We start from the raw sequence: 16824 nt of genomic DNA, 5'->3' as shown, positions 1-16824 counted from the left end.
TGGTGCAAATATGATGCAATAATAGATATGGACTCATGTGTCAATCCTATACTAAAAACATATACATGATCTCTATATTTGGTCAAAACATAAATAATTGACATCACCCCAAATTATTATGGATTGAGAAAGAATTTGCTTAGAAATGTTATAAAACACATGGTTGCATTATATAATTTGGTTAATTAGCCGATAATTTAAATGTTGATGGAAGCAGTTTACATATTTTATCTCAATGAAGAGATTGATTAGAGAGAGAGTTTTTTTATTTTTACCTATGATGAAAGGATTAAGTCTGCCAGTGATTTAGGTGGAAAAAAGGGGTACAAGATGCACCAAAGACATGAATAAGATAAAAAGGAACAGAACTAAAGCAACCTCCACGCAGTTTGATTCATAGATTCTTGATATATCTAAGACATAATTGAAAAAATTAAAACACAATGATTAAAGATGCCAAAATGAAGGATTCCACTCGACAAAGTGGTCTGATGCTGAATATAATATGCAGAAGCATGTTGATCACATGGAATTTTGCCATTCATATACGCATGACTTTGGAAACTAGGACTTATTTCATTGATCACCACCTCTTAATCAGCAACAAAAGATTCTAGATCTGATTTTTTAGGGATGCAACCTCAAAAAATTGGACTTGATATGGTTAAGTATGGGAGGTTCCCCAAAACCCCTTCCCAATTTTCTCAAAAATTAAAACAAAATAAAATTGTGCAGGACTCCTTAACTCCAAAAAAGTAGTTCAAGATTAGATTAAATCATTTACGCTAATTTAAATTTTGTAAAAAATGCAAAATAGCATGCATATTTTGGTTCTTAGAATGGAAATATGTTAGTGGTCAAAAGTAAAAATAACATATAATGCACTTTTGCCTCCTATGTTCGCACCTACTTGTGGCAGAAGCCCTTCCCTCATCTGTGACAATAATTGCGACACTTTCAATTTTTTTCTTAACAAAATTGTTTAATGGTTGCAGACTATTCCACCAGGCAATTCAACAGTCGGTATTGCTACTTACTATAAGGAATCATATATAATCTATTATGGCATGAATATCTCACTCAAGCACAAGGGAGGAATGTGGAATACTAGGCTTGATGAGGAAGACCTTAAAGATATGGAAGAAATGACCTGATCAGGAAGAGGATTAGATGGAAAGATTTGATGAAGAAGAAAAAGGATATAGATGGCTTTTCACGAAGGATCTCTCTTGAATGTGTAATTTTTATTTTTTTAAGTAATGAACTCCATTAGCTAGTATGTAGGAGAAGTTCTATTCCTATTTGACTTCAAGATACTAACTAAAACTAAATAAAATGCCAGATTGCATAGAAGTTATGTCTAGGAGCAACATGATGATGGTGGCAAACAGTTTTCGTGAATTCACTCTAGTCATGCATACAAAACAAGCATGGCAATATAGTATTTCTCATCCCACAATAAACTATTGTAAACTTATATGGTCATATAGCTCTGCTTTAGGTCTCTTGAGTTTAATGAATAATTGTTTTGATTAGCAAATTTAATGAAAATTTTATACATATTTATATCGCATAAAATAATGTCAATAAACTTGTGACATGAAATCAACTTTTTGCAGAGCAAAGTGATAGAACGGGATTTGGCTCTAAATGAAGCTAATGAGCAGTACTCCATGGATGCAGATATAAGAACCAGAGGCATGTCCCTATCCTTCACATGGCAAGAGAGAAAAGGAGTTTTGAGGGATATGTAAGATATATTATAATATTAACTTAATTATATATGTTTTAAATATTGTTTGTCTAGTCATTGCACATAAAATATTAAGAAGATATCGTTTGTCAAAGCCTTTCGTTATACATGTTTCTCATTTAAACTTTGCAAATTGACCCAAGTGTATAAGAGAGAACATTATTTATGGTTCAATACCCACATGCTTGGCCAACACTAAGGGTGCATTTGGTTACACTTTTTGATTTTTGATTTTTAAAAAATATTTTTAATTTTTTTTATTTTTGCTATTGAGTAAAAGCAAAAAAAATAAAAAATATGTTTGGTAACTATGTTGCTATAAAGCAAAAAGTAAGATTTGGGGATGGCAGGTGAAGAGCTCGACAAGAGAGAAGGATTCAAGAAGAAAGGGAGAAGGGGGTGAAGAGGTGAAGAGCCAAACAAGGAAGAAAGATTCGGGCTTTTTACTTTTTGATTTTACGTTTTAGATATGCGGAAGTAAAAAAAAGTAAAAAAGTAAGTTTTGAAAAGCAAAAAATTTTTACTTTGCAGATAAGCAATTATTTTGATTTTTTTTATTTTTACTTTTTGCTTTTCATGGTGTTACCAAATATTACTTTTTGATTTTTATTTTTTAAAATAAAAATCAAAAAGCAAAAAAAAAATAAATTTTAATGGCTAACCAAACGCACCCTAAAAGAACGGATACTCACTTCTAACATGAAAATGGAGGATCAAACTCATTGTTAGAAGAGTTTCTTTGTACCAATCTTTAAAAATGGCAACCATAACTAAAGGGTCTTTTGGGAGGGCTTATCTAGAATTCCACATTCTTTCTACGGCGTTTTATTTTCCAATTTTGTTTGATTTACTCATATGAGATGGATATGACCCATCCATCTCAGCAAAAAAAAAAAAAGGCAACCACATAATTCATAAATATTCTAGTACCTACTACATATCTGAGTTGGATATGTATCCAATCAAGATTTTTTTGGAGCTGACATGAGGGTCTAGGTAACACAGCTGATGAATAGATCAACACTGTGAATGAATGATGATAATGTGTTCATATTTGATCATAGCTTTCTCTTGTTCCAAACTAGAGAAGGATTCCCTAGTGAAGGAACGATTTCCAAGTCATTTGGTACAACAACCAAGGACTTGCCATCTTGGATAACTGGCGCCTTCATTTTTTGACACATAATGTGCAGACATTGTGCGTGATAAGAGTATCAAAAGAGTTGCAAGTCATTCTGAACTCAGGGCTTTGGATCTTGTAAACTTAATAGAGGAACCCCTGTCCGATTCTCTAATAGCCATTACTATGAGTAATAATTGCAATCTTTCAATTGTTGTGCCATGCTAAAGAACTGACCACAACAACCCAGCCTGGACTATCTTCTATTAAACAGAAAATTTGAACCCATTTATATTGATGAGGTAAAGATGATATTGAGCTTAGCCATTTCAAAACTCAAGGCCAAAGAATAATTTTTTGTACACCGTACCCAATATGAAAAAAATACACCACCTCACCTGATTGGGCCACATAGTCTCCACTTTTCAATGCATATTTAATACCTATAGATCTGCTTTTTCGGTTGAAATTTTGAATGACGAAAGTACCCCTCTTCTTTTAAAAAAATTATGACATTCTGTGGTCATATTGTAATATCCTACAATCAAATTATAATTTTCTGCATATATGATGTCATAAGGAAGGGAGGGATATTTTTATCATTTAAAAATTCATAAATTTTTAATAATGAAAATATCATTCTCTCTTTATGACTTCAGAAAAAAAAATTATGACATCCTGCATGCAGAAAGTCATAATTTGATCATGGAATGTCATAATATGACTACAGGATGTCATAATTTTTTAGAAGATGAGGGATATTTTCATCATTCAAAATTTTAAATTAAAAAGCAGAACTACATGCATTAAATACGCGTTGAAAAGCGATGGCTATGTGCTTTAAGGTGATTGGGTGGTGCACTCTATGTCAACCTTATTGCACTGCACACGATGCACAAAGATTTTCTCTAAGGCCAAAATAATCCAGAGTTTGAGCCGATGATCCCACGAAAAGAAAAAAAGAGCATGTTGGGTGGGCTGATGCGATAACGCCCGTGATAAGCTTGTCCTAGACATACTTGGTGCAGATTTTCTAAACTGGGCCTAGATTGATCCTTACCAACCTAATAATAGGCCACGAATAGATGTAGGTTTCTATACGTGAGATTAGAAGGTAACTGCTCAATATAAATATAGATTTTGCTATAGTACTTCTTTATAATATTTTATTATAAAAGGTATTTTAAATTTTTTATCTCTTCCCTCTTTCCATCTGTTCCAATACCCCCATGTTGCCCCCCCCCCAACCCTCTTCGACGATCTTCTCCCTCCCGCCAGTGGTCTTCCCTCCCCTCACAGGCACTCATGCCGCCCGCTACCATGCCCTTCCACAACACGTCTCGTGCTCGTGCCGCCCCCCCTCCCCCCCCCACCAACCCCCCGACTTCCCATGCTCATGTCGGCCCCTCCTTGCACCCCTGCATCATACCACGACCACCCCACCATCTCCTGCTCATGCGCCCCCCCTCCTCCTGCCGCACCCCCTCCCCTGCCTCTCTGGCTGTCTCCCCCCTCCCCCTGGCGCTCGTGCCAACCGCCCACCCCCCATCGGTCTTCCCTTTCCTCTTCTCCTCACAGGCACTCGTGCCACCCCCCAACCGATCTTCCTTCTCTTCTCCCCCTCACTGGCACTCATGTCACACCCCCCACAACCCTCCTTCCCGTCTTCTTCGTCATAACGCACCCTATGCCCATGCGGCTCCAACACTGTGCCCTCCTCCCTCGCCCATAGTGCTCGGCCCCCACCACACCCCCACTCTCCCACCTCCCCTCCCATGCCTCCTCCGCCTTCGATGGTGCCTGTGGCTTCCTGCGCCACTACCCCCTACCATCCGTGGTTTCTCCGTGCCGCACCCCCCACCGCCATCCCCTCTTGCTCCTCCATCTTCGTTGGCACAGAGAAGATATTTTAAAGAAAAAAAATAAAATAATCTTAATCTTTGAAATATTACAATTGATATTAGAGTAGACATAGTCCATGATTTACATGGACCAAAGAAAATTGCAGCATGGATCTGTTTAAGCTGATCATGATTGAGATGCTTGCGATTAGATTTATGGTATTCGTAATTAGATTTGATAAGAGTTGGATCCTTAATATGGTGGGAATATGAGAGCTTAAATGATGGGAGTATATAAGGACGCATGCAGATGTGCTTGAGCTGACTCAACAATAAGGCGAATGGCTAGGCACGTGTGAGACTTTTTTATAATGCTGTTATGTCAGCTATTGTCATGTGATTTATTGCTTTACATGTTTTTATAATGGATGTTAAGATTTGATTATACATGATTTTTATACATGCTTAAACTATAAATTAAGATCTTCTAGTTTTGAGTATAATTCACTTTTCCTCCTACTTTCTTTTTGCTCATTTTTGAATATTTTGCCTGCAACGACCCAATATTTAATTGCTAAAAAAAATTTTAACTTGTAGAAACCAAAATCTCCAATTTCATAGTAAAAGATAAATACTCATAAGTTCAACAAATTAAAAAAAAAAATCAAAAAAATCAACAACAAGAATTACTTTTTGTGCATAAATACCATATTATCAGATGATATAGTCCCTTTTTATCTTATTTACTTATGCAAGAAGAAACAAATGACATGCACTCTGTTTCTTAAGGCAGATGCAACCTTGATTTTTGATACATTAATATTTCTAAAATATTCTTTTTGTTCACTCAAATTGAGTTCATACAAAGATTATTTATTAAAGTCAATTTAATGAGATCAGTCAAATTAAGTTTTTCTTTAAAAAAAATATACAGAATAACATGATTTTATATAGGATGGGTTTGCGATGCCCAAGACAAATATGAACAACTATCGCTCTAGCCAAAAGATCACTGCAAGAAGAAAATATATGAAGAGAAAAAAATTTGAAGCATTTGCATGTGCGTGCATGCACGTATGTATGTATAGCTAGTGACAAATATATAGGAGCACGAGTACTTTGAATTTTCAATACTTTAATAACCATTAGAAATGATGGCGAATACAATAGACGTTGATGCAAAACATATATAGGAGGCAGCTCATGTTACGATTTTAGATAGAACTGGGAAAATTATTGCAGGCTAAAATTACAAACAACCATATAGCTAATGAGATCCATGTCATGTTGGAGTTACGTTTTCCAATTCCTGCAATTGGATAAGAAGCTTGCATGGCAATGCCACATAGACCATCTGCATCATCGATGCCCCGAAGCAACCTCATATATCCATTTTCACCCCAAGTGATGCCCTATGAACTCTTCAGCAGCCAATATTTAGTTCCATCAGCTTTCTGAGCTATATCCATGTTTGTATGTAATCCTTTAACCATCTTTCCTGGGTCTGTAATTATTCCTTCTTGTGTTTTGTCTGGACATGTTCCTAAGCTCCCTCAACTTTATTCCCTCAGCTGTCTGTAATTTTTTGATGACATGTTCCTGGGTCTATATGACTCAGCCAGAGAGATTTGTCTCAAGTGGGGGAGCAAATCAAGTATGCAGGCTAATGAGATCCATCTATGGATTGAAGCAGATTTTGAAGAACTGGAACATCCGATTTGATATGATAGTCAAAGAATTTGGCTTTATCAAAATTATGGATGAACCACGTGTATATAAGAAGACAAGTAAGAGTGTTATTGTCTTCTTGATTCTGTATGTCGATGACATACTGCTCATTGGGAATGATATCCCAATGATGCAATCGATCAAAACTTGGCTATCAAATAAGTTTTTCATAAAAGACTAAAATAAAGCATCCTATATACTGGGTATAAAGATCTATAGAGATAGATCTAAAAGGATGTTAGGCTTATCCCAGTCACGGTACATAGATCTCATATTAAAGAGATTTAATATGGAGGCAAGTAAGAAAGATTATTTGTCTGTAAGTTATGGTATACATCTCTTTGAGAAAATATGTCTTAAAGACACCAGAAGAGAGGAAAAGGATGAATGAAATCTCTTATGCTTCGGTTGTAGGATCAATTATATATGGCATGCTATGTACCAAGCCTGATGTAGCTTATGCTTTGGGCATAGCTAGTAGATTTCAAGCTGATCTAAGGAAGGATCATTGGAAAGCAAATGATAGCAAATCAATATCAGGATATGTGTTTATCCTAATTGATGGGGCAGTGAGTTGGAAGAGTTCCAAACAGCAGATAGTAGCTGACTCAACTACTGAGCCAAAGTATGTTGCTGCTAGTGAAGCCATTAAGGAAGCTATCTGGATGAAGAAACTCATTATGGATTTAAGAGTCATTTCTAAGATTGAAGGATCGGTGTCACTCTATAGTGATAATACTGGGATCGTTATTCAAAATAAGGAACCTAGGTCTCATTATAGATCCAAGTACATTCTCAGACATTTTCAACTCGTTAAAGATAAGATGTTGTTTTTGAACGAGTAGATAGAAAGAACAATATAGCAGATCTATTCACTAAGCCCATACCATAGCAGCTATATGATCGCCATCTTAATTGTATAAGATACAAAGACGATTGGCTTTAGTGCAAGTGGGAGATTGAAAGAAGAGTGCCCTATAAGCCAATCGTAAGTCTGTTGTGATGGAACTTTCTTTAAAATTTTTCAACTCATGAAATGACATTTATTATTTGAGGCATTGATTAATCATATTAGCTGCATTTTAATATGTCTAAGATTATGATGAACCCCAAAGATTAGGATAATGATTTTAGGAGACATGAATGGGTATGCTAGTGAGACCTAAAATCTTAAAATTCTAATCTTAAATATTTCTGATCGTAGGAGCATTGAGTCGGAGATCAATATTTCAGATAGACTGGCACATCCTATGTATGCTCTATGGAGAGGGTGGCAAATCTCACTAGCCACTTGTATGAGACACTAATACAAGGATGTGGGTGCTCATTTGAGAAATGAGTCCATTGAATTGACTCGATGAAAGAGAACATCTAATGGAAGTCTTATTTATATGTCAAAGATGGTTCTCTAAGTGGGAGTTGTGCAAGTGATCCTTAGACCTGAAACCATCATGAAATCTTGTGCACATGAACCCATATTTTGGTTCATATCCAGGCATGGCATTAAGACATGTATGGGGTGTTCTGGATATGGTGGAGTATGTATGAAGGTTGTGAGTAGGTCAATATGGAATCGATCACTCTTAGTAAGAGGAGATCGCAGAATCGATCACTCCTAGTAAGAGGAGATCGCATCCTGTGTATTCTCAATCCTAGATGACTCAGAAAAGTCTTTTGGCCAAAAGTAAGAAGAAGATTAGAAAGAGTTTCTAATGCTTCTTCATTGGAGTCATTATTGATTCTGCCTCCCATTTCATCAAAAAAAAAAAAAAATAGTTCCATCAGCTGTTGTCCCGTAGGCGGTGGCAGTGACAGCATGGTCCAGATTAGTTCCACAATTACCCGTGAAGTCACTGCCGGAACAAAACCGGAAGTTTCTCCTGCTATACCCTCGATGGCAACAGAAACCGGCTGTTTTGGTGACTCACTGTTCTTAGGTACATCTTCGTAGTCGCTGATAGCGGCTGCAACGGAAGAAGATTTGTTGATGTCACAGGGTTCCATGCATCCTTCGCCATGTAAGGATAATTAGCTTCCGTCCTTATCCCACCATTGCTGATCATGATGAATTTAAATGCATCATCCACTGGGCCCCCACCGCATCGTCCAACGAGTTGCTGCTCCGTTAAGGAGGTCAATATTTGCCGGTGCTAATCTGAATGAACCCTTCGGTAGCCGTGACGGCAGAAAAGCCCAACAAGGTATCCTATCCTATTTCATTTTATGTTGTTCATCAGATGATTAGTGATTAGTTTGTTGGATTTAACTCTTAATATAGCCTAATTATTCTTTAGCCATGTGTAACTCTTTGGATCAGCCATATATACTGAATCAATTACAATAAGTCCAATTAATTAAAATATTCTATTCCTAATCAGATATGGACTGGAGTTTAACTCTAATTAAGAATTAGATTTTTGATGAGACAAGACAAGTGCATGTATAAATAGAGATGGCTTGATCCATTTCTCCAACTCTCAGAAGAGTGTGAACGATTCATATCAATTGTCCATATTAAAGAAGAGGGTGAGGAGAGAGAAGACTTGACGCTTCACGGAAGAAAACCACACATTTTGTGGGCTACGGGATCATCATATTGGATACACGATGATGCAAAGTATAATTGTCTATAATTATTTTATTTTTTACATGAATATTACAGCACGATCCAGACATAAAAATTTTAAATTATCTAACATCATTAACCACTAGGCACATACAACACATCATTCTTTAAAAGGCCTACATTTGGATATTTTATCTAATTACCACATTATTGGTCTTGATCTTTGATCGTACCACTCTTTTGCTCCTCCAATCCATGCTAGGAAGCATGTTTGTTCCGTTTGCATATTTGAGGGACTGGCTTAAATCCGATGTAAGAGGCATTGAACACCTCAGCAATGAGATTGGCAAATAAATCTTCATGTGGCTGCTTTCCCAGCCTCTGTTTATTCTCTCTCAAAAAAAATGGAGAGATCGACAAATTGGTTGAGTGCAAGTATTTTTGCGATCACCAGTTTGGCTAATGGATTCAATATAACCGGCGTTGGCATTAAACACTAGAAACTTGGCGCTCCTTTTCTTTATCTTTGCACACATATCTATACTATATTATTGTGATATAAGAGAGCGGACATCATCAGTCCTACATTGGTTATAAGCCAAGAAGACTCTCTTTATGTAGGAAGAAATCATTTTTTCTAAATGAAACATCTTTTAGATTGAAATTTGGAAGAACAAAATTGTGACACCAATGGACTAGAGCAGACAAATATCTCACGTCGCTGGCCACGCCTCTTTGGACAGAGCTTGCTAGCTTGCAAGGAGTTTGGAAGCTTGCAAATGGGTCGTATGGACGTCATTCCGAGCGACATCACATCACATGTTTGCCAAAGCGTAATGAGCGACCAAGGGCGCGACTACGATTTGTTGATTTGCTGGATTAATTCTCCAATTTGGGCCGTTCATCACGCTTTATTTTGGAAAACATACGTGTGATGCGGGTCAACCGGTTGAGGGATTTAATACGCTCCATTGAACCTGGCCAGAGCCTCTTCCTTCACGCCGAGCGGTGAATTGCATGAAATGGGTCTAACTCAATGGATTTTGCTGCTTACCGTTGCGACCGAGTAGTGCAAACGGATTACCAATTGGGATTTTAGCAGTGCCCCACCCACCTATAACTTTTTGATTGTAAGCGTGCGTACAAATTCATGTACTCTCCTTTAACATGCAGGCCAGTGTAGCAAATCGCAGTTATCGCTCGTGTAACCTACTCGGGTTTTTGAGAACAATAACAGGAGCATCACCTAATAAGATAAAGTATCAGATAAAATGTTTGGGAAACGATATTACTATGGCTTAAAGTGTGGTTCTCCCCTAGCATGCGGAAGGGATATGCAACTAACGGTCACAAATCTGTTTTATGTTTTATAGCGTGACATATCAGATAATGCAATCATTGGTATATGAGAGATTTTTGGGTTGCTAATGTTCTGCATGATTTTTGTTTTACAATTATAGCGATGTTAGATCAATGATTTTAATGCTTAAAAATTCTATCTTAGATTGAAGAGGGAAAAAATCAAGAAATCTTGACCTACGAATCCGCATAACTAAAGTTTATCTTGAAGAAGTCAAAGCACATAGACTATTATGAAAACCACAATAATGAGTAATAGATATCAAAGCAAACCAACGGTCCAATCCGGCCTGGCAATTGAAATGTCTATTCCTAAATATATAACCATTAAATTATTATGCAAAGAAGAATTTATGTTAAGCCTAATTTACGTTTTTGATATGTTTCTTATGAGTTTAAGTTTTGGAGATTAATTGGTTAATTAACATTATATGGATGCTTAGATTTGTCAGAGAACCTTGATTGGTATATTTGTGCACAAAAATCTTATGGATCATGTTTAATTTGCCTTCTCTAACCCATTGCCAGGTGATCCGAATAGGAGAAAATAACAAAAAATTATCTTCTAAATCAAGCAAACATCAAACATAATAACCAACTAATATCTTAGATTCATTGACCACACAAAGCAGCCTCGTAGTACAACTGCAAATAGGAGCAAGTCTCAACACTACAAGATGACTTCGCCTAACAAAGCACTAATACATATAAGATATTACATGACATAGATATTATTCTCTCTCTTTTATTTTTTTCAATCTTTTTTTTCTTTTCGTAAAGATTCCTCTAAGTTATTAGTAAGGTGTCATAGGACGTAGAAGATCGTTGAATTTATGCTGTTGGGTAAGAAGCAAGCTTGGCAATACCACAAAGCCCTTCCGGTGCACTAACGTCACGCTGGATGCGCATGTATCCTTTCTCACCCCAAGTTGTACCCCACGAATTCTTGAGCAGCCAATATTTGGTCCCATCCTCAGCTGTCCCGTAACCAATAGCAGCCACAGCATGGTCCATATTAGTTTCACATGGGCCCGCGAAGATGCCACTGGAGTAGTGCTGGAAGTCTTGCCCACCACCATCAATGCCAACTGAAACAGGCTGCTTTGAGACTGCCTGTAAGAGCGAGGACTCATCATTTACGGGCACGTTCTGGTAGCCGCTGATGGTAGCTGCCGATGATGATGCCTTGTTGGTGTCACAAGTGCCATCAGCTGCCATGTAAGGATAATTCTCTTCAGTTGTTATCCCTCCATTATCAATGACGTATTGGAAGGCACGAGTCATGAATCCCCCGTGGCATCCTCGGTTTCCATCTTTGACGTCACAGTCTACAAGTTGTTGCTCCGACAAGGAGACCAAGTTGCCATTGTTGATTTGAGTAATCCCTTCAATGGCTGCTACAGAGGAGAATGCCCAACAGCACCCTACATACATGTTGTTGGTTAGATGACTTGTTCGATGTTACTTGGTAACATCTTTCATGTATCTTGCTATTCTTTAAATTTAAATAACTCATCGGAAGTTTCTGAGAAGAATAACCCACGGTACATTATATATATCTTACCACATGAGCCTTGATTTTTGACAGGAGTAACTGCACCTCTGGTTCTCCAGTCCATGCTGTCAGATACGTCGGTCAAGTTGGCATACTGAAAGCTTCCTGTCGCGGACTTTGTAAGGCGCATGGGCTTGAATCCAAGGTGAGAGGCCTTGAACTCCTCGTTGGTCATGTCAGCAAACTGGTTGAGACCGAGCTTATACTTGCGATTGCCGGCTCTATTGACAGACTCGATGTAGTTGCAGTTGTCTTTAAAGATTTGGAATCGTCTCTCTTTTTCTGCTGCATCCTTGTAGACTCGCCCATATTGAGCCATCCACTGCTCGTGCCTTGTCGACATGGGCACGTCAGCAATGCCACGAGCCATGGCTCCAAAGACCCAAACACCTAGGACTATCAATGCAAGCACAAAGCATCGGTGAGCCATTGCTGTGGAAAGACTTTGGAACGGTTCTGCTAAGTGGGTTGAGTGGCAATTTAGAATTGGAGGGGATGTGGGCAAAGAGCTAGGGTGACGAGTGTTTATATAGAAGTTTGGCTTGGAAGAGACCTGAAATTTTGTGTGTCCTCTCGACGCATAATCACACGTCTTCCAGAGCGTGATGAGCGGTAGCTGATTTCGCTGAACGTAGACATCTCGCTCGTCCAATATTGTTGTGCGCCCGCTCAATGCTCTTTAGAAAACGTGTGACGCACTTCAGGAGAAGACCGGCCGAGTCGCTTCGTGGGCCACAATATAGCGATCCAAACGAGAGTTGCGCCCCAAATTTGGCCCGAGTTGCTATCAGTGGCCTCTAAATTTTGCGTAACGAGTTTTTACGCGGACCGGTTTGCGCTGCCAAGTCGATCAAATATTTGGTAAACAGGCGGTGGGTCATTGTGAAGTCACAGTCATGCACCAATGACAATAAAGAAGAGGAGTCCACAACGTGCAAGGAAGACGTAAGGTAATTCAGCATCTTAACTAGGTGATTTAATAATAATATTGAAGGAGACTACCGGAACCATGTAATATTGTCAAGTTTTTTTTTTTTTTTTTGGGTAAGGAATATTGTTAAGAACCATGTTATATTGTCAGGTGTTGGGGGTGTTGCAAAGATAATGTGAAAACAGATGTTTACTACTCATGTGTGAGTCCTGTACAAAAGATATATACATGATCTCTATATACAACAAACACAGACGATTGACAGCACCCGAATTTGGTTAATTAGTCGATAATTTAAATGCTGATGGTAGTTGTACTTGCATTTTTTATCTCAATGGAGGGATTGATAAGAGAGATGGATTCTTTATTTTTACCTATGATGCAAGCACTTCATTTGCGAGTGACTTATTAGATTAAAAAAAAAAAGGAACTAAATCAATGCAACCTCCGCAGAATCTGATTCATAGATTCTTGATATGTACATGGTACATACAATTAAACAAAGTAAAATATAATAATTAAATATGCTACAATAATCTTTAGAGTGGATCAATCCTTCATTGTTTAGAAGAAATCTAATTCTATGACAAAAGGCTAGAGAGCCCACCTAGTATAAGCATCATTGTAGTTATTTTAAAAATTGATGGAGTTCCAAAATGAAGCTTTTTTGCCACTTTTAATCATATAAACAAGAATTATTTTTAGCAAGATCTTTTTGAGCTATGGTGAAAGTGCAGCTATTTAGTACTGGAGGGGATGCGAGCAAAGAGTTAGCGTGGCTTGAGTGTTTGTATAGAGGTTTTCGCGTAGAAGAAAAACCTGGAACTTTGCATGCTCTATTAACTTGCATCACATGTCTTCAAGAGCGTGATAAGCGGTAGCTGATTAGCTTGAACGCAGACCACTCGCTCGTCCATACGATTCTTATGGACGACGCGGACCGGTTCACATAACAAGTCTATCAAATACTTCGTTTTCTTTTATGTATTTATTTCAGTTTTATTTTTGGATTTATTGGGCTTGCAATTGATTAAGACCTACACTAATTAGTCTGCAAAACTCTAGTCATACAAGTGGACAAGTGTTGGGTCATTGTGTAATGTTTTAGACTGTTGCAAGAGTGGACAGTTAACTGGGAAGTCATAATAATGCACCGAAGGCATTGAGGATTTATTTTTTATCGATAAATATCATTGAAAAGTTCATGATGAGCATTTTTATCAACCAACTTATCATATCCTTATGCTTCGCTACATTGCTAAATTATTTTTCTCTACATAGAATTATCTATAAAAAGGACAAAAAGACTCATCCACTTGAAAGATGAGTAAATTATTTTCCCACCAATCGGTGAAATAATCTTTTTATTTAATGTCTAAAATATGGCTAACCTATAATAATAATATATAATATTATATTATTATGTGATTAAGTAATATAATATATAATATAATGAAAATAATATGATATTATTATATAATAATAATATTTATATAATATAGGTCATTATAGAAAATATGGATATATCTTACTTATTTGAAAAAATAGTAAAACAAAAAAATATGGATAACAGATAAACAAGCCACATTCCAATGCATAAAAAAATATAATAAGTTACTTTTCTATCTACATGTTGTCTGAAAATACTTACTAAGGAAAATATAAATTTTTACGTAAATTTTCTATTCCCGAGAGAACAAGTACAGAAAGAAAGGCGTCCACAACATGTGAGGAAGATGGAAAGCAAGTCAACATCATAAGTGGGTAGTTTTAAAGAAAAAATACAGCTCCAGAACCATACTATATTACCAAGTCCTTAGCATGCTACAAATATAATGCAATAGCAGATATTGACTCATGTGTCAATCCTATACTAATTAAAAACATTTACATGTTCTCTATATGTGGTCAAAACATAGATAATTGACATCACCTCAAATTATAGTGAATTGAGAAAGAATTTGCTTAGAATTGCAATAAAGCACATCAATATATATATATATATATATATATATATATATATATATATATATATATATATATATATATATATATATATGTTGAAAGGATGAAGTCCGCCAGTGATTTAGGTGGAAAAAAGGGGTAAAAGATGTACCAAAGACATGAATAAGATAAAAAGGAACAGAACTAAACCAACCTCCACGCAGTTTGATTCATAGATTCTTGATATATCTTAAGACATAATTGACAAAATTAAAACACAATGATTAAAGATGCCAAAATGAAGGATTCCACTCGACAAAGTGGTCTGATGCTGAATATAATATGCATAAGCATGTTGATCACGTGGAGTTTTGCCATTCATATACGCATGACTTTGGAAACTAGGACTTATTTCATTGATCACCACCTCTTAATCAGCAACAAAAGATTCTGGATCTGATTTTTGAGGGATGCAACCTCAAAAAATTGGACTTGATATGGTTAAGTATGGGAGGTTCCCCAACCCCCCTCCCCAATTTTTTCTCAAAAATTAAAATAAAATAAAATTGTGTAGGACTCCATAACTCCAAAAAAGTAGTTCAAGATTAGATTAAACCATTTATGCTAATTTAAATTTTGTAAAAATGCAAAATAGCATGCATATTTTGATTCTTGGAATGGAAATATGTTAGTGGTCAAAAATAAAAATCACATACAATGCACTTTTGCCTCTTATGTTTGCACCTACTTGTAACAGAAGCCCTTCCCTTTTCTGTGACAATAATTGTGGCATTTTCAGTTTTTTCCTTGACAAGATCGTTTAATGGTTGCAGACTATTCCACCAGGCAATTCAACAGTCGGCATTGGTACTTATTATAAGGAATCATAAATAATCTATTATGGCATGAATATCTCACTCAAGCACAAGAGAGGAATGTGGAATACTAGGCTTGATGAAGAAGACCTTATAGATATGGAAGAAATGACTTGATCAGGAAGAGGATTGGATGGAAAGACTTGATGAAGAAGAAAGAGGATATGAATGGCCTTTCATGAAGGGTATCTCTTGGATATGTAATTTTTATTTTTTGAAGTAACGAACTATATTAGTTAGTATGTAAGAGAAGTCTTATTCTTATTTGACTTCAATATACTAACTAAAACTAAATAAAAAGCAAGATTCCACAGAAGTTGTCTAGGAGCAACAGATGATGGGGGCAAACAGTCTTCATAAATTCACTCTAGTCATGCATACAAAACAAGTATGAAAGTATGTTATGAAAAATATCTCGAAATTCGATCCACAATAAGTCTAGAACAAGATCCAGGATGACGAGCGGAGTCCAACGAGCGCAAGAACAGTCTAAATAGAGTCTAGACAATGAAGATATACGCGAAAGAAATCCGGAACAGATGGCACGACCTATAGAACAGCAGAGGTCATCGGTGACGCAGCTAGGCCCGACAACACAGCCCAACGTAAGGACATGCGGGCACAGCACGGGCCCAAGTGTGCGCGCATGTGGCCCGCGAGCGGGCTGCCTTGGCTACATTTTCTCTTTCCCAATCCATGATGGACTGCCCTATTTTCATGGGGTGTTGGCAGGCACATGGACCCTTTAAGGGTCCACATTTTTATCACGGTGTATAAGGGACACTGTAGCAGCTACAGTGTCTCGATATCTGGCGAATGCGGGCACACAGCAAGTTTTGACTGTTGTGGATCCAATAAGAGAAAGGGTGTTATGAAATACTGGGAGTTATTTTCTAAATAGGATACAGAGACCTATACTAACCCGATTCGAATTTCATTTTTGACGAGATTTCGCACACGGCCTGGGCTTTTAAATAGGGATGCTGGGGTACTGTTGAATAAAGCCGCAGGAAATCGAGAGTGGTGGTGGTTCGGTAGAGACCTAAAACTATGGAGCAGAGGGCAGCAGCAGCCAACAAAGAGCAGAAGAATAGGGATGCTTCGGGCAGATTGTTATGCAGCGAACATCAATCATTTTAGGAGTTCAGGGAT

At 37.2% G+C, this 16824-nt stretch overlaps 1 protein-coding gene and 1 pseudogene across 1 annotated transcript; both read right to left on the bottom strand.

Annotated features, from left to right (window-relative positions):
• Nucleotides 1–5928: 5928 nt before the first annotated feature.
• On the bottom strand, nucleotides 5929–9331 carry LOC140855393 (senescence-specific cysteine protease SAG39-like; annotated as a pseudogene).
• A 1627-nt stretch (nucleotides 9332–10958) lies between these two features.
• LOC140855871 (senescence-specific cysteine protease SAG39-like) lies at nucleotides 10959–12405 on the bottom strand. Its single transcript, XM_073253084.1, has 2 exons — nucleotides 11932–12405; nucleotides 10959–11791 (listed from the first exon to the last, which is right to left on the bottom strand). Exons 1-2 carry the CDS (start codon nucleotides 12350–12352, stop codon nucleotides 11199–11201), a joined length of 1014 nt encoding a protein of 337 aa, XP_073109185.1. The 5' UTR covers nucleotides 12353–12405; the 3' UTR covers nucleotides 10959–11198.
• Nucleotides 12406–16824: the final 4419 nt, after the last annotated feature.

This window comes from Elaeis guineensis, chromosome 2 (assembly GCF_000442705.2).
Source record: "Elaeis guineensis isolate ETL-2024a chromosome 2, EG11, whole genome shotgun sequence".
Taxonomy (NCBI): Eukaryota; Viridiplantae; Streptophyta; class Magnoliopsida; order Arecales; family Arecaceae; genus Elaeis; species Elaeis guineensis.
The sequence above is the reverse complement of the archived record's forward strand: the minus strand, read 5'-3'. Positions and strand labels throughout refer to the sequence as shown.

What these genes read in the sequence shown, in the direction of transcription:
- LOC140855871 (XM_073253084.1), bottom strand. Translation starts at nt 12,352, where the DNA reads ATGGCTCACCGATGCTTTGTGCTTGCATTGATAGTCCTAGGTGTTTGG. An exon ending in CAAAAATCAAGGCTCATGTG is followed by an intron (nt 11,792 to 11,931) that starts GTAAGATATATA and finishes ACATGTATGTAG; the next exon opens with GGTGCTGTTGGGCATTCTCC.